Source organism: Carassius carassius, chromosome 13 (assembly GCF_963082965.1).
Source record: "Carassius carassius chromosome 13, fCarCar2.1, whole genome shotgun sequence".
NCBI lineage: Eukaryota > Metazoa > Chordata > Actinopteri > Cypriniformes > Cyprinidae > Carassius > Carassius carassius.
This window is the reverse complement of record NC_081767.1, coordinates 30,735,728-30,762,693: the sequence shown is the minus strand read 5'-3', so window position 1 is coordinate 30,762,693 and position 26,966 is coordinate 30,735,728. Positions and strand designations below refer to the sequence as shown.

Genomic DNA, 26,966 nt, shown 5'->3' with positions numbered 1-26,966 from the left:
TGATGGACTGGAGTTGTGTGGATCACTCGTGGATTAGTGTGGTGTTTTAATTAATTGTTTGGACTCTCATTCTGACGGCACTCATTCAGAGGATCCATTGTTTAGCAAGTTATGTAATGCTAAATTTCTCCAATCAAGTTCCGATTAGGAAATAAACCAAATCATTTACATCTCAGATGGTTTGAGGGTGAGTACATTTTCTGTACATTTTTATTTAAGCCTGGAATATTAGCATTGTTTACCCCTCGCAGCTCTCCTCTGTTCTGTCCTGTAAGTTCAACCTCTGAGGAAGGCGTGACCTTTGTGTTGGCTACAGTGTTTTCAACCAGTCCATATCAATGCTAAAATGTGTGCTCTATACTGCTGTCATTTTTAAGCAACATGTGCTTAAAATTCTGCACAAATAGATTCCAATTTTCAATCAGATGGCGTGTTACAGAGGAATGTTTGCCCACACAGAGGACCCAAACTCTCGACTTGAACAGGTGCACTTAAGCACTGAGCAGAGGCTGTTTCGCCACAGTACACGGCTATAGATGGCCGCTCCATCCTGAACCTGACTCTACAGTCACCTACAACACGGGACGGACCATTTCTGTGACTTCTGTGTTGGCTGGACATCTCTTGAGGGGAGGAGATTGAGCTAGAGGAAAAACATGCAAGATCAGGGCTCAAAAGTTAGGGGTTGGTACTTTTTTTTCATAATAAAAAATACAGCAGAAACTATGATATTGTGAAACATTATTACAATTTAAGAAAACAGCTTTCTATTTTTAATATGTTTTAAAATGTATTTCTGTGATACAAAGCAGCAATTTCCAGCATCATTACTACAGTCTTCAGTGTCACATAAATCATTCTAATATGCTGATTCCCTGTTCAAGAAACAATTCTTGCTGAATACAAGAACCTATTTCATAAAAAAAAAAAAAATTATACTGCCACATTTGAACATATTGAATTGTACTACTTTTATTGATTTACTAAATGTCAAGCTATAAAAAAGAAAAAAAAAATCAGAAACATCAGACAACAATAACAACTTTTTTTGTAAAACTAATTATAAATGTTAAATGCAAATATAACTGTATTACAAATATGCCTAATATTTGTTTCTAGAAAATTACACAATGCATTTAGAATCTATATTTAAATATTCAAAACAATTTGTATATTCTATGAAGGTGTTACAAAAATTACAGAATTTTATATAGATAAATATATATTACGTCAAACAAGTATGTGGACTCTTAAACATGCCTGAATGTCTTTTATATATAAAAATATCAAAGCAAGTGGCATTTATTTTAAAAGAAAAATAAAGGAAAATGGAAAGTAGGCTTTAAATGTAATTAATATGATGATCTACTACAGCGGTTTATTCTGCAAGGACAGATTTGTGAACTTGAGAGGTACTGACGTCATACATGAACTAAAAACAAAACATAGCTAAAAAAAAAAAAAGATTTTGAGAGAAGCATTTGTTTGCAGATGCCACTCTGGTTTATATTTTTTATACAATGCTTTGACATTCAGACAAGCATGACTTGAGAACAGAAACTTTTTAGGGCCTCTGTAAACAGATCAGCGCTGCGTTGACTGAGTAGAATTTGAATGCTTCAGCTTCTCTTCCTCCTCATCCTCATCCTCCTCAGAGTGTGTTTGCGGGCCGGTGCGTAATGGAGAGCGTGTGTGTAAAATAGCCCCTACACATAAGAGTCTGTGCAAGCACTGCAAGACAGAAACAACCAGCTGCTTCTTCCCACTGACCGACTCAAGACACGGTACAGAACTCTCGCCGAAACCAATCCCAAAGTTCAACTCAGGCATTTCTGAACTTTGCTCTTTGGTATTTTCCCATTGCTTAAGATCATCCAAGAAACGTGTCTGGATATTCAGAAACCATCTGTGATTGTGAGAATACAATGTTCTAGGCAAGCACAACAAAGCCTCTGCCAGCAGCCTACAGCTCTCTGGGTCACAAGAGTTACGTTCGTTCAACAAAAAATGATGTAGCAAGAACTCAAACATGCCGCCAACAGGAAGCACTCCACCTGCACGCAGAATACCACCCCAAAGGTCTTGCGATGAAAGCACACTTTGTGACTGGTCCGAAGAAGGACTCTGTGATTGGTCAGATGCCAGTGTCTGACGGAAGCTTTGAGATAGATGTTGCAGCATTGCAAACACACCTTGGCTCACACACACAATCTGGTCAAGAAATCCCGGCGCTGGTGCACAAAGAACAAGCGTGTGCATGTGCAAAAACGTTCCCAGACAGGCATAGCGATGCCCGCCGAGTTGCACACGTCTACAGTACTTGAGCATCACAAGGTGTTGAAGCGGTGGATGAGAGAGTGTTTCTGCAGCGCTGATGTGTGAAAGAAAATCCAGCTGGGCCGAATCGACACACTCAAGTAAAGAAACATGGTTCAGTCGAGCCCACTGTGACACTCTTTCTGGCTGCTTCACAGAGGACAGCACCACATGCACCTGTAAGTCCAATAAAGTCGCTAACTTTTGCTTCATGACGCTCTCCGAGCGGTGCAGATAGTCCTTTTGAATGCACACGGATATGTTTTCACCTACAGTGACAAAGGAAGCTTCAAAACTCTCATATACAATTAGTGCTTTTATTGGTCCTTGCAGTTCAGTCCACACTGACCAATCACAAGTCACAACCAGGCCTTCAATCACCTCTGAGCAGGCAATAGGAAGTCCTGTCACGGCCGTATGTAGAAAAGAGAAGTGTGACTGTATGAATGAGATTGTTTCTACTGCATTTTGATCTTGACTGACTTTGTGGTAGAACTCGCACAGGACTCGTTTCAGTACATCCGCCTGTCCGATCCCCACTCTTCCAGAAATAAACCCGCCGATCAACAAATCAAGAATGCTGCCCTCCACTTTGTAACTATGGTGACTACAGTACGTTGAGGCATATGGGGTAAGTTTGTGTGTTACGACATCTTCCAACTCCTTCCTGCTCACAGCCAACAGGCGATTAGCAAGATTTTGAAGACTAGGGATGCTCCGAGATCCTTTGCGCTGCATGTGTGAGTCCTGAATTCCTCGTAACAGCGCGGCCAGCAGGAGAAGGAATGATTTTGTGCCGTCTCCAGTAGCTTTAGCATGTGCACACACACAGTCCAACACCATCCTAAAGAACAAAGATAACAAATGCTAATTAAATCCACATCATTTTCATGTAAAAATATAATTAATATAGAATCTTTAGTTTCTCTATAATATTGACTTTTAAATATGAATACATATACCTCACAGAGATTTCTTTTAATTTAGCCCACTAGACTTGCACTAAAACCCTTCATAAATCAATGACTCGAAGACTACAATCCACAAACACTCAACATCAAATCTAACTGAACTTGAGCAGTTCTGCAGAGAAGAATGAGCAAATATTGAAAACGTCTAGATGTTCAAAGTTAGTAGAGACAAATCCCAACAGACTAAAAGCTGTAATTAAAGCAAAATATTGACACAAGGGGGTGATCCTTTTTCCAACAAACCAGTGATTCTTTATAAATTTCACTAGCATAAATACAGCTGGATAAAACAAAAACTGTGTCTGTCTTCATTTCAGGCTGCAAAGCAACAAAATGTTATTTTAAAGGGGGATGATTCTCTTCTTCACCCACTGTGCTTGTATATTTATACACATATATACACAATTGTTTAAATGTTTGGGGACAGTAAAAATTTTTTTAAAGAACTGTTATCAAAAGTCGCAGTGAAGGCTTGTACTTGTTACAAAAAATAAAATAAAAAATTGCTGTTTTGAATTTTCTATACATCAAAGAATCCTAAAATCAAATTTGTGATTATTCCACAAAATACAAATCACAATAAGCACAACTGTGTTCAGCACTGATAATAATAAGGAATGTTTCAGCAAGTCAGCATATCAGAATAATTTCTGAAGGATCAGGAGACATGGAAGACTGGAGTAATGATGCTGGAAATTCAGCTTTGTGTCACATAAATAAAACACATTTTAAAATATACTGGTTTTACTGCATTTTTTATTTTGAAAATAAGAGACCTGGCCATGGGGTGCTGCAGCTGGAGTGTTCTGAGAAGGCGTTGTCCGTGTCTGCTGATGAGAGTTTCTCCTGTGTCTCGTGTGAACAGAACACTTCCACCGTCTGGACCGAGACACCGGCGGACAACACACTCCAGAGCTCCAACCACACTGACACACACCTGCAGAGACACACACTCCTCCTGCATCTACACACACACGCACACGCACGCACACACAACAACAACCACAACGTTAACGCATGTATGAAAACACTAATGTATTAAACAAAAACACACACCAACAATATATGAGGACAGGCACACTGCAAGTAAATCATATTTCTAAAGAACAATCAAACTTGTTTGCATTTATCTAAACAGTGACACTTCCGAGCATGATATTCGTCATACTACTATCATTACACTGCTGGATATACAAAAAAAAAAACAAGAAAACACGAAGCCAAAGACCTTGAAGCAAAACAAACCCAACAAAACTGTGTAAAATGATCTGTCTGGAAACGATAATAACCTTCTAATCTGTTGAACATCCTCAAGCTTCGTGCAGTATCCAGGCGACGCACTTCTTCTCTCATGTGAGCTTTCTTCCTGTAAACTTACCGGAATATACTGACACCTACCGGACAGACGTCTTGAAATACATGACAAAACAAACATCTATATTTTATTGATTGAAATGGTTTGATATATTTGGATAAATCCTAGTGGATTTCAGCATTTCAGGTTCAATAGAATCTTTAAAACAAAAATCTGCTGAATGAACAGATATTCTCATAAAAAAATACATACGTAGGCTATAAATATTTATTAATTCAATTTTTTTTACATTATTATATAACCATAATAAATCATAATTTATATTTCTTATGCTCTTAAAGCCGCATGTAAAATTAAAACATGAGCCAAATATATTCTCTTAAAGACAGTGGATTTTATGGTGTAGCAGCCATAATTTAGAAATGCCTATGTATGTCCTCTAAACATTTTGGGAAATAACCAGTATCAGTATCTTAATGTGACCCCTAATTTTCTAATTGTTTTTATCATCCCTCATTAAAACCTTTGTCATAATGTCCATATGATTCCACCCTCTGCTACACAGCTCGCAATTGGATGCTTCTCTCTTTCTCTCTCTCTCTCTCCTATCTCACCGTCAAGTGTTAAACTCAGTCAAACATCTTGATATTTTCTTTCTTTTCTTTCTCTCTGATGACCTTAGTTTGAAGTCTTTAGTTTTCGGTTCTTTCTTCATAGTAATTCAGATAACCTGCCTGTCGAATGCACTTCTAAATCAGAACTGCAAGTAAGTATTCTCCCTCCTGAAATAAATTATTTTATTTTATACAACCCTTAGATTACATACATACTTAACAGTGAACGTTTATGTGCATACAAACACTTGTTGTTTCTAAGGATATCCATGCATTTTTATATAAACTAAACCGTGCTTTGAATAAATACTTTTATATGAAAGCTTCTAAGGTTTGCATTATCAGAAGGATTTGTTTGATGGTATATATAAATGCATGTTTATCATTATGTGTGCTAGATATTCAGGTATAAGTTTGAGTCAGGGGTATCAGTGTGTCTTGGGGGGTATCAGTGTCACTGGCTTTCTGTGTCTCGTTTCACTGTAGAGAGAAAGTTAATAAACTACTCAGCATTTCTCAAAATAATCCAAGGTTAAGGGGCATCATGTCACCTAGTCTGTGTGTGTGTGTGTGTGTGTGTGTGTATGTCATTTCAGTACTGTCCTGGGCTCTGGTGGCCCTCGGCTTCCTCATAGTCCTCATCATACTCAGCTGCTGTCTGTGTTTCTGCAAGAAGATAATATTTAAGAAGAAAAAGGAAAAGGTGGAGAAGAGAAAAATGAAAAGAACACCAACCTGTCAACCGAAAAAGAGGACAGAACAAAACAGGTACTTGTACTTGTGGTCTTGTGTGTGTGTGTTTGTGTGTACACATACATGCAATGCGTGTATAATTATGATTAGGCATGTCGTTGTTCTGTTCATATTTTTTTCCCAAGCACATTTTACCAATGCCAAACCACATATATACAGATGTTGGAGGACATATTCATGGTAATGACCGGCATGGTTGTATTTACAGGCTGTTCATCACTGCACTGATTCTGATCCCAAGGAAGAAGATCCTGAGTCTAAAGAGGTTGCAAAACTTGGAAAACTTCACTATACCCTTGATTACAACTTCACTGACAGCGCGGTGTGAATACTCAGAAGCTATCAGCATTAATTCAGTCATCAATATCCATTTTAATGAGAGAAACTTGCTTCAGCAGGGGTTTATAGTGGCAGGGAGCTTTTATTGTAATGTGGAGAGTGGAGAACTTCATCTAAAAATTTTCTTTCATTCTTTTTCAGTTAATTGTAGGTGCGATTGAGGCGGAAGGTCTTGCTGCTATGGATATGAGTGGCACTTCGGATCCATATGTGAAAGTCTGCCTCCTTCCTGACAAGAAGAAAAAGTTTGAGACAAAAGTTCACCACAAAACACTAGATCCAACTTTTAATGAGCACTTCACCTTTAAGGTACATCTTAAAATCCACTTGTTCTGAAAATCCTTCATGGCAGGAATGTTACGGAGGTCACAGCATACAAATTCACAATGTGCTGTTGGAACAATAATGCATTTAATTGCATTATAACAGCGTCAGTAACTCTGATATTCTGTCTGCAGGTTCCTTATGCAGAGCTCGGAGGAAATACGCTAGTCCTGACAGTGTATGAATTTGACCGGTTCTCCAAACACGATGCTATTGGGGATGCGAGGGTGCAGATGAATAAGGTGGACTTCAGTCATCTTACAAAGGAGTGGAGGGATCTGCAGAAAGCTGAGAAAGAGGAGGTACGAGTGAAGAAGCAAATCTTGAATACATGCAGCATTGAGCTAAGAACTTTTTCATGCCTTAGTCTGAATCTGAATTGAATAGGTCACATTGCACAGTTAAATTCATGACGAATTGGAATGACCCAAAATAACTTAATTTCATTTGCCCAACACAAGATAGCTTTGCAATAAAACATAAAAAAATATTAACAATCAATATATTAGAATTTTACAGAATTATAACACATTTGAGATATATAAGAGAACAATATTAATATATATATTCACATCTGACAATTATAAATATTAAAATTTTATATTTTCATATATAAAATAAAACAAAAAGTAATATTTAAACATTTATATAATTTATAATAAAATTAGATACATTTATTTGTGCTAAACACTTACTTAAACTATCATATTTGCTTGCATACTAATCTTAATTAAAGTGAAAGTGAAGTGATATGTAGCCAAGCATGGTGTCCTATACTTGGAGCATTTAACCCATCCAAGTGCGCACACACACACAAACACACGCACGTGTCACAAGTAAAGGTAACATTTGGGTTACAAGTAAGACTCTCTAACCATTAGGCCATGACTGCCCTTAATGTTGAAGATAAAAATGTAAAACACTTCTGACATTGTTAACACATTATATTAATATTGACATAATAAATGCATGTAAAATATTAGAATTATATACATTATGCAAGAGTAATTCATACAAAAAAATAACATTGAATAACTGATAATACTCAGTTTTAAATAATATTTTATTTAAAAGGACAGGAAGGAAGTAGAAGGCTGGGAAAGCAGTGGAGGTGGCAGAGTCACGCCTAAGACAAAAGGCATTGGTGGGCACCGTGGCAACAGGCAGAGTGGGCTTGGGCTACATCCCGAAGATTTTGGTCAGCCAGGTCCGTGGCAAGGAAAGACACCATCTACTCCAGGAAGAGGTCCGAGCATGCGTAGAGGAAGAGCGAGTGAGCAGGGTTGTGGGACTCCGGCAGCAGGGAGCATGGACAAGGTGGGAGAGTACACTGCAGCGCAGGATTACCTGGGCAAACATCTTGCAGGCAGATTTCCATCGGGTCCGTTTCCTGGTACAAGCAGTCTATGATGCCCTGCCAAGCCCAGCGACAGGGGCGGCCAAGAAGAGGGCCATTCAATCTGCAAGCGAAGCCGCAGAAAAAGCTACAAGGTGGCTTTGGATTAAGAGGGCTGATCCGTGGTCTGCTACTGGGACGCAAGTCGGGGCTTGATCAACCCTGGCTGGGTCGCCTGGGCGAGGGTGTATGATGTTGCGAGACCCGAAACACCCAATGATCCCAGGATACATCACTGAAGATGTGTCCCAGTGCATCCATGAGATGTTTCTTGCATAGTACATTTCTATTTCCTTAGAAATAAAATAATTATATTTGTATGTTTATTCTATTTAAACGTTTAAACATGAATTCCACCTCTACACCTGCATGTGACAGAAATCTGTTGATTTCAGGATGAAAATTGATAAATTACCTGACTTTTCTTTGTTGACTCAACAGCATGAGTGGTTACGTGATGTTTGCTTGTCTTTGCGCTACTTTCCCACTGCTGGAAAGGTGACTGTTGTTGTTCTGGAGGCCAAAAACCTAAAAAAAAATGGATGTGGGAGGTCTCTCAGGTGAAGTGACCCATTATATACAGGTCTGAAATGTCATTACCCCCAGTAATTAATTATCTGTTCTACAGACCCATATGTAAAAATCCACCTGATGCAGAACGGCAAAAGGCTGAAGAAAAAGAAAACCACAATTAAGAAGAACACACTGAACCCGTATTACAATGAATCATTTAGCTTTGAAGTGCCATCTGAGCAGATTCAGGTAGAGCTGAAGCACTAATTTCTGTCCATTTGAAACTGAACACATTAATGTTTCTTTACTAATTTTCTATCTTCTAATAGAAAGTGCAGGTTGTGGTGACAGTCCTGGACTATGACAAAATTGGGAAGAATGATGCCATTGGAAAGGTTTTCATTGGACTAAACAGCACAGGAACAGAGCAACGCCATTGGTCGGATATGGTGGCCAGTCCAAGATGACCCATCGCCCAATGGCACGCCCTTAAACCTGAAGAGGACGTGGATGCTGAACTGACAAAGAAATTAAGCTATGTGGTTTTTCAGTTTTCAGTATCTGTGCAAAATGAACACAGATACATTAAATTATTTATCAAAGGTGCACAACATGAAACAGAATTCACAATGCGACATCTATAATGATAACATATTCCTGAGTAATAAAGAATATTCATAAATAATGAAAACCAGGACAAAATGCATTGGTGTTTGATTTGTGTAAAGTATTTTTTGACATTAGTAGTGGTTATTATTTTTCCTTGCCTATACAGAAGTCATTTCATAAATGGATAAAGTTATTGCATTTTGATTATGCAATAATTTGCATAATTATTTTTCTCTTTAAAATAATGTCCACTAATGAATTGTGCATAAGATCCTTATACAGATAGTTCACCCAAAAATGAAAATTCTGATATTTTGAAGAATGTTAGTAAACTATCTAACTATTCGGATGAACTATCCCTTTAACAACTGTTAAGAATGTAAACGTGGTCCATTTTGATCTAATGTTGTCTTCACAGAATCAACAGTATGACTTTCAGAAATGGCACAAAACACATCACATACAATTGTAAATATACAAAATCATTGATGGGACCATGTGATCCTCACAAATTACATGCATATGTATTGAATGGATTTTAAATTATACATTGAATATAACATTGAATGTAAAGTATGTTCATATATTGTTTGGGATTTGTAATATATAAATATATACAGGTGCTTCTCAATAAATTAGAATGATGTGAAAAAGTTCACTTATTTCAGTTATTCAACTCAAAGACTTGTGAAGCTTGGGTATTAAATAAATTAAATGCACACAGACAGAAGTAGTTTAAGTCTTTGGTTCTTTTAATTGTGATGATTTGGCTCACATTTAACAAAAACCCACCAATTCACCAATTAATCTCAACAAATTAGAATATGATGACATCCCAATCAACTAATCAATTCAAAACACCTGCAAAGGTTTCCTAAGCCTTCAAAATGGTTTCTTTGTTTCACTAGGCTACACAATCATGTTGAGGACTGCTGATCTGACAGTTGTCCGGAAGACAATCATTGACACCGTTCACAAGGAGCCACAAACATTCATAGCCAATGAAGCTTGCTGTTTACAAGTCAAGTCACCTTTATTTATATAGCGCTTTAAACAAAAAAGATTGCCTCAAAGCAACTAAAAAATATTACATTAATTAGGAAAACAGTGTGTCAATGCAAAATGACAGTTAAAGGCAGTTCATCATTGAATTCAGTGATGTCATCATCTTTTCAAATAGTATCTGTGCAATCATTTGCAATCACGTCAACGATATCGCTGTAGATGAAGTGACCCCCGATGCTGATCCACCGTCTGGATATGTACTGGATCCGGGTGACTGCAGTAACCCTCTGATCTGGATACAGACTGGATCTGGTGGCTACGGTGACCTCGGAAAAAGAGAGAAACAGACAAATATTAGCGTAGATGCCATTCTTCTAATGATGTAGCAAGTACATCAGGTATTATGGGAAGTGTCTCCGGTTCCGGTTTACCATCCTTTAACGGATTTGGATATTAGAAGCATATTAGTGTGTTATGTGTAAACCAGGTTAAAGAGATAGGTCTTTAATCTAGATTTAAACTGCAAGAATGTGTCTGCCTCCCGAACAATGTTAGGTATGTTATTCCAGAGTTTAGGCGCCAAATAGGAAAAGGATCTGCCGCCCGCCGTTGATTTTGATATTCTAGACTAGGTATTATCAAATTGCCTGAGTTTTGAGAACGCAGTGGATGTGAAGGATTATAATGTAACAAGAGCTCATTCAAATACTGAGGTGCTAAACCATTCAGGCCTTTATAAGTAATAAGCAAGATTTTAAAATCTATACGATGTTTGATAGGGAGCCAGTGCAGTGCTGACAGGACCGGGCTAATATGGTCATACTTCCTGGTTCTAGTAAGATTTCTAGCTGTTGCATTTTGGACTAACTGGAGTTTGTTAACTAAGTATGCAGAACAACCACCCAATAAAGCATTACAATAATCTAACCTTGAGGTCATAAATGCATGGATTAACATTTCTGCATTTGACATTGAGAGCATAGGCCGTAATTTAGATATATTTTCCAGATGGAAAAATTCAGTTTTTCAAATGCTAGAAATGTGGCTTTCTAAGGAAAGATTGCTATCAAATAGCACATCTAGGTTCCTAACTGATGACAAAGAATTGACAGAGCAACCATCAAGTCTTAGACAGCATTCTAGGTTATTACATGCAGAGTTTTTAGGTCCTATAATTAACACCTCTGTTTTTTTCAGAATTTAGCAGTAAGGAAATTTTTTACAGAGTGCTGTATCCAAGCATTTTAACAGAAAGTTGAGTGGAAGGAAAAAGTGTGAAAAAAAGCACAACCAACCGAGAGAACCGCAGACTTATGAGTATTGTCAAGCGAAATCGATTCAAGAATTTGAGTGAACTTCACAAGGAATGGACTGAGGCTAGAATCAAGGGATCAAGACAGATGATGTGTGACCACCACACATAGAAGTGTCAAGGAATTAATTGGGATTGGTTGGAACATAAGCTTAAGACTCTTGAGTCAAGAAATAATGGGACACTGGAGTTGTGCTACTCTGAATGACAAATGTAAATCAAATAAACAAATATGTAAAAGTTTTAAAGCTTTTGAGCTACAATATAGCGGTTACAAAAGTGTTTTTTTTTTCCAAGAAAAGATTCAAAAGTGAAAAGTGTTTCTGCACCAATTTGTATTAGTGTAGTTAATGTGATATGCTCCAAGAAACTGACCTGAATCAACAACAAAAAAAGAAAACGCATTTGGTTAAATGTAAATGCAAAAATGTCTCAGATAAATTTTGATAAATGTTTGTAGATGCCACTTGTTTTTGCAGTGAATTTTATGTCAGTGTCTGAATACTTGTTGAGGCCACTATAGATTTTTTAAATAAGCAGGGAAAAACATATGTAGATATATTGGTGTAATTCATGTACCTGCCAAAGCGTGCTGCTGTTTCTCGTCAAGCATGGCTGTTAAAATACTCTGGTATAATCTGTGAGAAGACCATCTGTTAAAACAGATAAAGTATGCATCATTTAATGTGATTTAAAATAACAATAATAATTCAGATGCATTCATTTTTTTTATCCAATGTGTAATGAAATCTACGAACATGGTTAAATTATACATTCATTAATTTAAATGGATAATACTGAAAATAATCATGTATTATATAAATAATAATTTACACATATGTACTTAATTACAAATAACATAATAAATAATTTTATTGCAATTATGTAAGCTCTATTGTCTGGTATTTTTAAACATTTGCAGACCAAAACACTCACAGATGACAGTGTGATCTTTACATCAACATTTATACCTAAAACAAAAAGATGAGAAAATAACTTAAAACACTTACCAGACACAAAACACACATGCAACTTCCATGAATGAATCTCTTCATCTGTTCACAACAATAATGAACAATATGTAGAAAGAGACATACATATTTTCTCTGTGTATTGTCCGCCATCTTGTCTGTTCCAAGCTTAAGCTGTTCTCTAAAGTCTGATCTCAGTGTGTGTGTGTGTGTGTGTGGCCATTTGCATGCTTATGGGAAGGTGCTGAAGGCAATGCATCTGACAATGAGCTTACCAACAGATATAATGGAATGTTTAAAACCATGAAGTAAAACGTGTCACGAGTCATGCATGGAAAATTTCAATGGCAGCTTTAACAAAATGAGTATGTGGATGTCATGTAACATGATATATTCAGTAAAAAATCATTTTACAAAATAAATTCTTATATATATATAGACTGCATTTTATATATATATATATATAAATATATATATATATAAAATGCAGTCTGTTTATAGTGATTTGAAGCATCAATCCTTAGGGCAAACAGAAAGTGCTGCTATATCATAATGGAAAAATTAGTTCATAAGAATTGTTTTTTGACGGAGATGCTCCATAAACTATAAATGCTGACAGCAGCACATCAGATGAGCTTGTCAGGAACTTTGTTAAACTATTCCATAATTAAAGAGACAATTCCTGCAAAAAACAAAAAAAAACATTGTCAATATTTAACCACCCTCATATTGTGCCAAACAAGTTTCTTTCTTCTGTTGAACGTTGAAGATATTTTGAAGAATGTTGGTAACCAAAGAGTTGCTTTCATAGTCAATGGCTACCAGCAACTGCTTGATTACAAACATTCTTCAAAATATCCCTTTTGATTGTGTTCAACCCAAGAAGAAACTCATACTGCTGCCAAGTTTAAAAGAAAAATACACTTCCGGTTTTAACAGCCATATTTATTTTGCAGTACCTTTACCAGGATATTTCAGTTTTTTATAGTTTAACACAGAAATAGCATATGAGACCCTTGGCAAAAACACATACTTGGGACAAACATGGCACAAAAACACTTCCCATCAGTTTCACAGTCTCTAGAGTAAACAGATATAACCTACTGAAGCTTCAAATAAATCTCAAAGAATTCATACGGTTGAACATTACTTGCCCCCCCCTGCATGAATTATCATACAGTATTTTCAGACTGACAGCTCTGTAGTGCTATTCTTATACTTGCACATTCCAAAATATAACCCAAGAACCCCAAACGACCATCAGATTAGAGTATACTCTGTTTAGTTTATGTTGGCCAGACTTGTCTTCTAACCTCACTAGGTATAACGCATGGCCAGGTATTCCCAAAATAATTTCTTAAGTAAACATTCATCAGTATTTTTCAAAATCAAAGCTATATGATTCTGCATGCATTTCATATATTCATGTACATTCAAATAAAAACGATTCTCCTTTCTAGATGAAGACTTCAGTTTGACAGTCATATAAATTGTTCCCAGAGTAAATGAAAAATAAAAAAGCTTTAGTCGAAAGCCGACAAGTAGCGCTTCCCTACTAATGCAGTAAACTTCATATCATGTAATTAAGGACACCCTCATACATAAGCATAGCCCATAACAGATTATTGCATTAAAATGTAAAGCATTTCAGTTGATCATTCAATCCCGGCCAACTGTCAGAATAAGGCAGGAGATAAATAGGCACTTAGGAAACTTACCTCATGCATTCAAACCAGACTGGTTTGAGTACATGGCTTACCTGAAAATTAATGGCAATGGCAAATCCATCTATCCTTACAATGTGGTAAACCATTCTAAAATATAGCACAATCTATAGGATGCAATGACAGATCAAAAATCTTAAACGTGCCACTATTATGCAAGCATCCAATAAAGTAGTAGAATATGTAGATTGTAATGCATTATTATATAAAATATAATGTCCTTTTTTTTAGTGTCACATATGATCTTCTCCGAGATCTCCTTTCTTAGTGTTACATGGTGAGGGTTCACATTTGTGTTGTGTTACAGGATGCTCTCACGAGAGTTTCCGGTGTTAGAGGAAGTGCTGGCCCTGTTATCGTTGTAGACAGGCTTCTTGTTCCAGGTTAGAGAATCCAGTAAGGTCTGATTCAGTTTCTCCATCCAGTCAGACCTCTCTTCTCGTGTATCTGCTGAAAACCAGCACCTGCACAACAAAAGATCATTTAAATAAAAATTTAAACCAATACTCTATTATAAACTGATACTAAATGTCAGTCATATAATGAAAAAGTAGCAGCAGATCTTTTCTTCCATAATGTGATGTAAATTTGAGTGAAACTGATTACATCGAAAAAAATGCATGGATGAATTGTTCAAAATAAGATCTATAACATGCATTTTTTTAAAAAACAGTCAGAATTTTCATTTCATGTAAGGTTTAAACCACTTTTTTAGATGGAGGATCTTCTAGTTTTACATGTTTTTTTTTTTTTTTGCAGATCTGCAAACATGGTCACTTTGCATGTCTCCCTTGTGATCCATGAAAAATGACAACATTAGGGCGATGACATAAGTTTAATTTTTGGCTGAACTATTTCTTTAGGAAATTCATGAATGCATTACTTCTTCAAGGTTTGGTTGTGTTCTTGCTGGAGTGCATCTGTCTCTACTAATTCAAAGGTGTGAGGCCGTGCACAGCACTCTCGCTCCACAGGCCTGACACTGCAGAAGCTAAAGAGAGAGAGACTGCCATCTGCTGGCTGGAAAAGAAAGAGATAGATTTTTAAAAAAAAAGAGAAGGATACACATTTTTTACACACATAATTGCACAATCCCACCTTGCTCCCCATCTCATTTGGGTAGTTCCAGTAGAGAATGTGTCCTCCTTCCAGAAGAAAATAGAACCTCTGCCAAGCTCCAAAGCCACTCACATCCTCAAACATAGTCTATGAAAAAAAAAAAAAAAAAAATTACAGCATAAATTTCACAAAAACACAGCACATTTCCTATAGACATGTCACAAAGCACATAAAATTACAAAAGAATAACAAACTGTAATCACAGATGAAATAAATATTTTAAATCACCAAATGAAATACTAGTGTAACCGGAGAGAACCTGTTAACAAACCTTTAATAGTAGCTCTATTTCAGCACATAAAATATTCTTCTGTCCTAAGCCATTTTCAAACAACTTGCATTCAAAAGGATCAGACTGCGACTAAGGAGATAAACTGCTAACGTATTTCACATATTCTTACCTTTTTTGCTTTATACAAACTAATCAAGGGACTACAGATATGGTAAGTGCCTTTCCATATGATAAAACAAGCTAAACAAAACATCAGTCAAGTTCTGGAAAACATATACACCAACTCACTAAAAAGCCCTGATGCTGGACGTTGGAGTGGCCCTCGCTGTGCAACCGCAGATAGATGTGGCCCTCTAGAGGAGAGAGGAAGGGAACCTACACAATATAACAAACGGGTTAGTCATGACAAAGAAAAAAACAACAACATGTTCATGTCAATTTCTGAATGGTTTACTTTAAGTTAATTGTTTAAAACTATAACATTCAAAGAACATTAAACCTTTGATGAATAGTTTCAAAAGTTCAAACAAACAGCATTTATTTGACAATCTTTTGCAATATTATAAATGTCTTTACAATCACTTCTGATCAATTTAATGCACCTTTACTAAATAAAGGCAAAGGCTGTACTAAAATGATAAATTATTAAAATGCCTTCAATTATAAATGAAAAATATAAAACATGTAAATTAATTTTTTTTAGGTCTGAAAGACAACTGTAAAATTCCATAATATCTCCATAATAAAATGCAGGATGTTAAGAGATTAAAAGAGGGTAATTGTGGGGATATTGGTTTGATTTGTCCCAAAACAAGTGATGAATGCACAGGCCAGAGCATTCATTAACAGCAAATGGATCAACAAAATGGCCAGTATTGTACCTTGTCACACACACACACACAGCGACACAGGAAATGTGCAAAGCCCACTAAACCATAATCAGAGAATAAGATGGAAAGAGTGACACCTTTTCCTGAAACTCATCTCCAAGGAGTCGCCTGATTTTGCCTTCAAATTTCATCTGAGTGGAGAGAAACAGGAGATGGACAGAGACCCAGTTACATTTCCACAACTCCCACCACAGTGCAAACACAACACAGAACAACCACAGATCTCCTGGTTAACCACTGTGAAAATTAAGAGTGAAAGTGTGTACACAAAATTTACTGTCTTTAAAAAGAAATAAATTATTGCATGATACAGTAAGTGCTCGTAAAGGTGAGGAAAACAACACACAAACACTTTAACATACATCTCCTTTTTCTCTTTAATGTGAACACAGGTTTACTGAATCAATACCTTGTCCAGAGGAAACTTGCTCTGTCCCAATGAATTCAGGGTAATCTTGTGAGAGCCTACTAATGTGAAGTTACTAGAGCGTTGGGCACTCAGACCAGGCAGAGTAGCAGCTATAATGGACGGTAAAGAAATATCAGTAATTGATATTACCAATCAACAAATAATTAAGTGAGTAACTGATGAATACTTACACATTACACTCTGGTTAGATTTCTAGAAAAACAAAAATAGACATTTGGATGAGCTAAAGCTGTCTATCGTTCAACAAATTTAAACATACAATGTGCCTCATTTATGATTTTCTGAATCGTTTGTAACGGTATTCTCGTGTCTTATGTGACAATTCAGAAAAAGTGAGATTTTATGAACATAACAGAATTACAGAAAATACACATTTGTTTAGCTCATGTTTCATAAATGAAGCCTAATGACGGTAAGGAAACAAACAGAGAAGATACATACTGTGATGCTGTGGAGAATCTTCTTTGGTGTCACCTAGAAACACAAACATTTTGCTGCAACTGTGGATTGCTAAAAGTAATAAAACACTATGCTTTCTAAACATAATGTGTGAAAGTGTACAAACCCTTGACTTTGTTGAGCTGCGAAACTGCAGAGTATCCATGCTGCAGGTAGTACTCGGAGTACTGCACTATAAAACAGAGAATACACATTAACACCTAATTATGACCTAAAAAATATAAGCTAAAGCTTTAGGGAAAAATAATATTTTATATATTTTTTTTAACTTATTTAGTTGTACACAAGCTCTACCTACCAAACTGTAGACCTCAACATCAATCTCAAAATTGGAGCGAATGTCTTGTCTGTGGAAGCAAAACATAAAAACTAGTGTATATCCCTGCTGTTTGTATTTAAAAACCTTCTTTTAAATGCATTGCACAGTTTCAAACTCTGACATCAGTTCAAAGAAGCACTGTATGTAGCGTGTGAACTCACAATGTAATAGAAGTTGGGAAGGTAATGGTGTCTCCATTTTGGGCATCAGCAGCTGTAGCCAAAGGTGTTGCCACAATATTACATGGGCCATAACGGATCAAAACTAAGAAGTATTGTGTTGGGCGACCTTTATAGAGATAAAAAACAAATTGTGTGAGAACACTGACCTTGTGCATTGAAAATTCATCATCTCCCATTTATAAATATGTTGTAATGCTTACCTGTGCGAGCAGAGCACACAAACTCCACTTTGAGGGGCAGCTGGATGCTGCTGATGCTGATTGTGCCTCTGCAGGGCTGCAAAGGTGCATTTTGGGAGTCTGGTTCACCAGACTTACCCTCTCTCAGCCTGCTGACCTCTGCCAGTAAGGCTGTTCGCTTTTCACCTACATTAAACAGATGTTGGAAAGCCAAATCAGAGCAGGGAGGATCAAATAGAGAAATGCACTTTGCTCGCTGATCTTTCACTTACTGGAGACCAGCAGGAGTTTCTCAGCCTCTGCCTCCTGCTGGGAACCTTTCCCATGTTCCTCGTCACTGCAGCAGCTCAGAGCCTGCAGTGTCTGTGTGATGATTGTCTGCAACTTGGCTGCCTCCTCATTTAAAGCCTTAATGGACCAAATAAAATTAGATCATGCATTAGATCTTGCATGAAGTCTCCTAAAATAGTCCAGTAAGTCTCTCAGTAAAAAGCTGCAAACCTTAATTCTCTCCTTGATGTTTAGGGGCTTTTTTAAGCAAGTCTTCTCTCGAACCGGTTTCTGAACTCCAGGGGTCAAGCTCGGAGTAGAGGGGGGATGGATTTTCCTCTGTGAGCGGTAGGCATCAATGCTGTCAATTGAATGAAAAACAATTGGGTAAAAAGGTAAATATAAGCGGTTGACCGATATATAGACAGCTGAGTGACTCTTGATTGATATAATACGGATATGCATAAATATATATATAAATTTATTTTTTACCAATGCTGTTATTTTGAGCTTGAGTCATTAAATGCTGAAAGACAAATTATCAGAGTTTCCAAAAAAATATTTTCAACATTGATAAGAAATATTTCTTGAGCACCAAATCAGCATATTAGAATGCTTTCTAAAGGATCATGTGACACTGAAGACTGGAGTAATGATGCTGAAAATACATCTTTTCCATCACAGGAATAAATTATCTTTTTAAATTTATTCAAATAAAGAAAGTTAACTTAAATTGCAATAATATTTCACAATGTTACCGTTTTTACTGTATTTTTGATTAAATAAATGGATGATTTGTCAGTCAATCACTACTATATATATATATATATATATATATATATATATATATATATATATATAAAATAGAAAAAAGCATGCACTTCCAGTATTAAATACCAAGTTGGACAAACAGCGATACAGAATCACAAGGCTCTTGACAAATTATTATTGTTATTATTTAAGTGAGTGCACCTGTATAAAGGTTGATCGCAGTCAGCATGACTAGCTGTCATGTCTTCAGGTGAGGGCGGCTGTACTGATGGCTCAGACACATTGATTTTAATCTGAAAATGAAAACATTCAGAAACAGACATTTATGGTCTTTTTAACAAACTAATACATTTATATCTATGCAATTTATTACACTCATACACTGTAACTGAAAGGTTATCTGTACCTGTGAACTTTCCATTTTTACAAGGGAAAACTCTGATGTAAAACACTGCCTTGCATTTAACTTCATATGAAAAGTGGCATAATTATGCTAAAAGGCATTTTGATAAAAAACATTTTTGACAAGCACTTGAATTTCATTGGTGACATAATATTTAACTATATACACTAAACACACTCTTAAAGTCCTAAAGCAATTTCTTTCATTTACTGGCTGTCACCATAACAGCAACTAAAATCTCATAAAAATCAGAACAATACCAGTGGTGTGACAACAGCCTCCACAGATTTGCTGAGAGGAGAGAGGATACAGCTGGGTGGCAGGGTTAGAAAGTCCTCATCACCCATAGGGGTGCTCTCCTGCTTTTCTTCCATTTTTCCTTCACCATCATCAACAGACTGGTGCGCCTTCTCTTCATCCATGGCATCAGGAGTTTCTTCACTCTCTTCACACATCTCACTCTGTTCAAGAGGATACTTATTTAATGTGACTGGTTCCTGTTTATCTTCCTTTTCAGCTGTGTCGGAATCTGTTTTGTCTTCCTTTTCAGTCTCTGATGAATAACTTTCATCCTTCTCCACCCCCTCTTCCTCATTTCCATCTTCACCTTCAACTTCCGTGTCTGCATGCTGCAGGACGTCTTCAAACATCTTGTCAATTAGAGTGGAAGTGTTCAAAGCCCCAGGTTCTGTTACAGAAAAAAATGTGGTAAATACAGTAGCTAAGTAAGATGCAAGAGATTTTAGCAAGCACATTTACCTATAGACGTATAAAGTTCTTCATTGGGGAAACGGATGTCCACAGAGCATAGCGGCGTGGTGTTCAGACTTTCATCAAATACCTTACTGTCAACCTCACAGGAGCTGAATTCAGATCCCTTTAACTCTTCCTGCAGAACAGATAAAAGCTGAAATTAAGTTTTGCTTTATATATATACAAAAAAAAAAAAAACAGTTCTCCCCAAGTAAGCCTGTGCAAACTGTGCAATTTACACTAGTGACCATAAGCGAATTATGGATGAACCTCAAAACCAAGTGTGAAGTAGTATGACGAAACAGACAAATGAGAATAAATAAATAAATAAATTATTTAATTAATTTCAACAAATTGTCACAAATACATGCTCACACTCCCAGGCTGAAATGGAGGCCACTGGGGTTTTTGATTTTTCCTGTAAACCCAGGGAGAGGATGTGGATGGAGATGGCCTCTGGGAAAATGGGGATTATTTACTTTTGATCTAAATTTCTAAATGCTCAAAATCCAGACAAGAATCCACAGTAAACAGACAAACATCTTAACCTGACTGGCTCACCTCAGTGAGGGAAGAGTCAGACAGACTCCTCTTCAACCATATGTTTTCTGCCACTGGCTGAACCTTCAACTTACGCAATTCATCCTCACGTGCCTGTATTTGAAGAGAGTTGGACTTAGTTACAACACATATTCTTCTCTTAGAGATTTGTTACAGAAACAGTCAGAAAAAAGGTGAGATGGGTGGGACAGATCTACCTGGCGGATACGGGAGGCTTCTTTACTGCTGGGTGTCACTGCAGCATTCAGCTGCTGTTGGATGCCATGCACAAAGCTGGAGAGATTGCGTGTGCAGGGTGTGGAGCGACCAGGGCTGTTCAGTGGAGTCGGAGCTTTGAAGCACTCCAGGCGAGAGCTAAACTCTCCCTCACCTTTCATAAAAATGCACATTCAGCTCGCCGCAGTTAAAGACTTAATAAAGAACGCAGTAAAAGAAGCTGCAGCAGCCTATGTGGAAGAAAATACTCACCGATATGACAGATCTGCGAGGACATGCTGTCGGTGCAACCCTCGGACCCGGGGTCTGACAGGCAGCGCTGGACTAACCCAGTCCCACCTGACAACACAGGAAAATGACAATTCATTACTAAATTCTGGAAATATAATTACACTACATAAACATGCTTAAAAACATATCAATGGCACAATTCTCATAATACAAACAACAAAATTATAAAGTGCAACATGAAAGCGAATGAACGGTGGTTAATAAAAAAAACATGGCCATTTAAAAAATATTTTACATTTAAATTTACAAATTAGGAAAAGTGCATTTAGTAGATGATTGTTTATTTTTTTTCTCAAACTTATTTTTGCAGTTCCCTTAAATAACCATGCAATGGGTCAAATTACATTTTAGAAGTACAAATATTCCATGCAACCTCCATAAAAAATACATAAAAATAAGAAAAACAAAAAATTCTAAAAAAAAAAACTGAAATGTTTTATAACTATTTATGTTATTTATTAACAGATGTATTTAATAGCCTTCAATTATATGTTACATTTATATAAAAAAAAATGTTGACGTTCTGAAGTATGAACAAAATCATTTGGATTAAACATCTTTTAATAACCAGAAAGGCTGATAAAAATGAGCATCATAAAAATGCTACATTATGCACCGAGTAGTGTTCCATTTCCAGATTTCCAAAAAAGGGTCTTTAGTCTGTCACTAACATTAGAACAAAATAACCAGTAACATTATAGGCAAATAACACAAATGTAAAAAGCAAAGCAATATTTACTATCAAGTAACATTGTGTGTCAGTTTCACTTTACAAATCTACATATAAAATAGTACACATATAAACCATCTCAAGCAAAATGATTTTGAAATCTACTGGAAAATCGCAAAAACATATATTTTTTAAATAAATAGTTTAAATATACTTGAAGTGGCAGAGTGATTTACAACAGGAAATCTGAATTCTTACCATCTCGTCTCTGGCTGAGTTGCTGGACTCTGGAGCGGATAGAGGTTATAGCAGGAGTGTCTGATTTCACCTCGAGCTCTGCCAATCGCAAGCGTGTCCTGGCAGGCGATTTCTTGGGGTCCAGGTTCTCCTCTCCCCCTGCTGCCAGCCGCCTTTTCTTCAACACATTTTCAAGTTCTGTAAAACATTTTAGAACTTATAACTCACACTGATATCATTATACGGCCTAATAGTTAAACTGACAACATCACATATAATGTTAAAACTCAGTTACAAAAGAACGTAGCTGACATATCTTAGAATTTGCAACAACTGACAAACTATTAAAATTCAAAACATTGACACTAATTCGCTGGTTAGTGTGTTTAATGAGTGAAGGAGGTGACAGACGAAATCTTACCACTAGAGGCTGAAGTGTTTTCCTCCAGTGGATCTCTAGGTCTCTTCTGATTTTCCATCTTATGACCTGTCAGTAAAAAAATAAAAAAAAAACGCTTCAAGTTTAACGAAATAAAGTTTAATATAGACTTTAAAACAGTCATAAATCAGGTGTCTGTGACGTATAGGTTACTGATTTTAAATTATATAAGTTACAGAAGTGTTACTAACGTTCGTTGTTTATACAGTCCTGTAGAACATGGATTCATTTTAAATGTTCATATCAACAGCAATAAACTACGAACGTCGTCGTTGTTGATACGAGATGACTGGTTAATCTAAGGATTAAAAATATGTATTTTTCATATAACGAGACATTGAGGCCAAAGAGCTGCTAAAGCTAACTTAACATACCAATCACTGTTAAACAAAAACAAAATACGAAATACAAAATGGTCGAAGTCGTAGAGAGTGAAAGGTAATGGCAATCGTTTGAATATAAAACGCTATTTTCTCAGCTTTATTGATAAAATATATATTTCTTACCACAGTAAAATAACCGTGGCAGAGTTTGTGGAGTTTTCAAACGTCCGCGTCTGCCCTGTCGAGCGTTTGAATTTCCGCGGGCGGTCCGCGCATGTGCAGAACTTCAACAGAGGTTCCTGTGGACCGAGGATTAACTTTATCAAAACGTATGGACAATTGTAAATTTGAATAATAATACTTAAACTGCCGTTTAAAATTTGCTATATTTTTAAAGAAGGATTTTCTCATCATGGTTACATTTATTTGATCAAAAATACAGGGAAAAATTGTAACGTATATTGCTAAATACTATTGCGATTTAAAATAATGCTTTTCTATTTTAATATACTTTAAAATATAATTTATTCTGTGATGCAAATCTGAATTTTTATTACCATTACTACAGTCTTCAGTGTCACTTGATAATCGTTAAAATATACTGATTTGTTATCAATATCGCAAATTTTGTAATAAAGGCTTATACATATATATATATATATATATATATATATATATATATATATATATATATATATATATATATATAATAAATGCTGTTCTTTTTAGTTTTATTCATCAAATAATCCTAATCAGCATATTAGAATGATTTCTGAAGGATCATGTGACACTGAGGACTGTAGTAATGGTAATTAAAATTCAGCTTTGCATCACAGAATATTAAAATAGAAAACCATTATTTTAAATAATATTTTTTTTCTGTACTTTGGGTCAAATAAATGCAGTCATGATAAACAGAAGAGACTTATTTAAAACACATAAAAAAATTCATACTGATCCCATTTTAAAACAGCAGTGTCCATAAGTATTAGTTAAATCCCCTTTTACCTGTTATTTCATTAGATTAATTCTCGTTAGAAAGCAAAGAACAAATATTTTTCTACACATCTGACTACAAATGTGATTACTACTGAATTTAGATCAGAAATTTATATTTTACTTACAAGAACCATTTTGAGGTGTTTTTGCATAATTTTATTTAACAACCTTGTTTTTTCATAAGAAGGCATAACAACATTTCCATGTTCAGTGACTAAAATGTGACTATAAGTGTCTGTGTTGCTTCTTTCTTTGTCCCATTCTGAAATAAACAGATCAACAAGATAATCTGGATTAAATCTATTTTAATAACCAAAGAGGCAGATTATAATAGACATCATAAAAATACAAAGACAAAATTCTGCAGTGAAAATATATGATCTTATTCACAAATTTTCAAGAGTTATTTAAGTCTCTCACTCACATTAGACCAGAACAAATAGTAACATTATAGACAAAGCTAAACATTGTTTAAGGAAACATAGTGCACCAGGTTTACTTCATATATCCACATAACAATTTTGCTAAATAAATTTTTTTTTAAATGTAACGTTAATGTAAAATGTAATGTATAATACAACCTTCCATAAAATTGGCCCCTATGACCTTCATACTGTGCACTGCAAATATTATCAGTCTAACCATTGACAAGAATTAAGTTGTGACTCATTGTAGCACTTTGACACAACCTGCAGTCACTACAAGGTGCAAAGTGAAAATGTTTTCAAAGCACAAGCAGAGAAAAAACAACATACAGTAGAAAGTAGTAAGTGTCCTTAATATGCAAGCAAAATTAATGTCTTATGGAACATCTATAGAATAAATTAGAATAATTTTTATCATCCTAATCCTAGTGTTGTAAAAAATACACTTTAAATGACAACTTCTTTGAACAGATCTAGACAAACCCAATATAACTATGATTAAAGACACATAGACATTAACTATTTCAGCAAAACAGTCAAGAACAGATCTATACTCATCAGAGACATAAAAGGTGTGAGGTATAAGGAAAAGCAGATAATTAAAACATTTGCAAGAGGCTGAAAAATAACTGGCCTTAGTTAGAGACACTTTTTGATTTGCATGTTAGTTCTATCTGTTGAAAGAACTACATAAACAGATTAAGACTTTACCTTCACATTTGTAACCCATAAAGTGTTAAGTGAGTCACTAAACTCAAACCATTGTCTGCATTCACATTTTCCTAAACAAAATGCAAGCATCTGTTGCAAACTCAAATTAATGTCACCTGTAGACATTTTAAGTATACGCAACAATATAAAAGACAGTAAGGAACTTATTAGTTTGCGGTTTTGCTAAAATTAGGGTTAAAATAAATCACGGTGACAGTGATGTCATCTCGGTACATGCGTGCTAAATCGCTAGGCAGAGCCAGCATGGTTGCCAGTCTCTCCTGGTCCATCTCTGCATACTCATTTGTGCCCAGTGCATGGCGAATCAAATGTGTGGCTCCGTTCAAATCCAAAGCGGGTGTTGCTCTGGCCCGTCGCTGCAGCAGCAGCTGGTGCATTTGTCCCAAGTTGAGCTGGCTGGCCGAAACCGGAACTTGCAGATGAATACCAGTCAGATGTTCTGCCACAAGCCTGACCGCCTCATCACTGGTCATCTCGTCCCAGAGCCCATCAGAGGCCATAATCAAAAAACGGTCCTGCGGTCGAAGCCGGTGGTAGGTGACTTCTGGCGTCGCCTCTAAATAAGGTGGAGTGAGATAATTAGGTGGAGTGTATTGATAAAGATTCAGTGCTTCTGATTCAGAGTCTCCATTCTCCAGAACACTCTGCTGCAGCTCACGACTCCACTTGAAGCGAACGTCTCCAAACGCACGTAACGGCATCAGGACCCCGAGCAGCCTGTCATCTATGATGACAGAATGCCGTTCACTAGCCGGATGCTGCTGCCATACACGCTCCACCTCGGCTACATTGGCAGCATTGTGGTCTTGTGTGAGTGGCAAAGCACTCCAGCTCCCATCATGCTCCTGGACGCCCAAAACTGCCCGACAGTCTCCTGCATTTGCAACATGCACACCTTCTGGTCCAACGTGAGCCACACAAGCCGTGCATCCAGCGAAGGCGGCCTGGATGGCTGTGTTCCGCATCAGGTCATTTGCGAGCGGCACCTGTGCCTCAAGAGAAAGATCGGTGTCCAGTCGTTGGAACGCATAGATGAGAGCATCTGCGGGACGCATGCCATCTCCATGTTCTTCACTTGACAGAAGCTCCTGCCAGTAAACACGTAAATGATCAACATAAAGGGCTGCTGATTCCCTGTAGTTGTAGTCATTACAGTGCTTGTACCACTGCAGAATGGGCGGCACGGGTCGTAAGGTCTCCATGGCAGCCTCTAGATCCTCTAGGACGGACTCTGACATCATCGATACAGCGATGTAATAAGGCAGGCGCTCGCTGACCGCTTGAGCGCATGCATGTCCACCGTGTCCATCAAACACGCCAAAAAGCAAGCCACGAGTCTGGAGGCAGCTGGCACTGCTGCGTCGGTCCTCTAGTGGAGTATTGGCTGAAAGCTGGTTACTTTCAAACCTCAGCACTGGACTGGGACCACTACGGCCATCAAACTCTGGAATACGAACGGCCTGCTCATTAGCACGCAGAACTGTGTTGATCTGCAGCCGGCTCAGCTGGAAGTCTACTTCATGTCTTGGAGCATGCAGTGTGTTTTCTCCTTCCTGTCCTGAGCTTCCATCCGATCGACCATGACGAGAAGAGAAGCTCCGGGCTTGAGAAGGATGCGGGCAGCAGGTTCTACATGGTTTATCAGATAAAACATGCTGGCTGGGAGCAATGAAACTGATCAGATGTTTTCCACTAGTGTAAAGGAGAAGCCTTGAACACAAATAGCCAGACATTACTGCCTGGATGCAGTGATCAAATCAGTCTACAACTACAACTCCAGCATCTGGGAAAACACAACGAGAAATCACAAGATTAAGTAACAGGCAGTCTTAAACTGATCAAAAACCACAGTAAGAAATAGTTGTGTTTTGCAGGCTCAAATCAGTGATATAACCAATAAATAT

The 26,966-nt window shown here is 36.9% G+C and overlaps 3 protein-coding genes and 1 pseudogene across 5 annotated transcripts; 1 reads left to right on the top strand and 3 right to left on the bottom strand.

The window, feature by feature from the left end:
* Positions 1-949: 949 nt before the first annotated feature.
* LOC132156329 (Bardet-Biedl syndrome 10 protein-like) lies at positions 950-4,675 on the bottom strand. Its single transcript, XM_059565298.1, has 3 exons — positions 4,577-4,675; positions 4,064-4,251; positions 950-3,160 (listed from the first exon to the last, which is right to left on the bottom strand). Exons 2-3 carry the CDS (start codon positions 4,249-4,251, stop codon positions 1,585-1,587), a joined length of 1,764 nt encoding a protein of 587 aa, XP_059421281.1. The 5' UTR covers positions 4,577-4,675; the 3' UTR covers positions 950-1,584.
* A 1,376-nt stretch (positions 4,676-6,051) lies between these two features.
* LOC132155777 (synaptotagmin-1-like) lies at positions 6,052-13,916 on the top strand (annotated as a pseudogene).
* LOC132156328 (anillin-like) lies at positions 13,828-23,203 on the bottom strand. Of its 3 annotated transcripts, XM_059565295.1 has the most exons (24): positions 23,090-23,203; positions 22,566-22,631; positions 22,166-22,342; positions 21,199-21,285; positions 20,928-21,100; positions 20,731-20,823; positions 20,545-20,625; positions 20,176-20,305; positions 19,677-20,104; positions 19,215-19,306; positions 18,474-18,603; positions 18,245-18,380; positions 17,994-18,158; positions 17,773-17,899; positions 17,591-17,639; positions 17,399-17,464; positions 17,275-17,307; positions 17,004-17,025; positions 16,813-16,922; positions 16,481-16,534; positions 15,802-15,888; positions 15,261-15,368; positions 15,046-15,182; positions 13,828-14,626 (listed from the first exon to the last, which is right to left on the bottom strand). In XM_059565295.1, exons 2-24 carry the CDS (start codon positions 22,621-22,623, stop codon positions 14,464-14,466), a joined length of 2,706 nt encoding a protein of 901 aa, XP_059421278.1. In that variant the 5' UTR covers positions 22,624-22,631; positions 23,090-23,203; the 3' UTR covers positions 13,828-14,463. The 3 variants fall into 3 exon arrangements, with proteins under 3 accessions (XP_059421278.1, XP_059421279.1, XP_059421280.1); XM_059565296.1 differs by lacking the exon at positions 16,481-16,534; XM_059565297.1 differs by lacking the exon at positions 20,545-20,625.
* A 1,267-nt stretch (positions 23,204-24,470) lies between these two features.
* LOC132156327 (pyruvate dehydrogenase [acetyl-transferring]-phosphatase 2, mitochondrial-like) lies at positions 24,471-26,842 on the bottom strand. The gene has a single exon (XM_059565294.1). It carries the CDS (start codon positions 26,793-26,795, stop codon positions 25,209-25,211), a length of 1,587 nt encoding a protein of 528 aa, XP_059421277.1. The 5' UTR covers positions 26,796-26,842; the 3' UTR covers positions 24,471-25,208.
* Between the last annotated feature and the right edge of the window lie 124 nt (positions 26,843-26,966).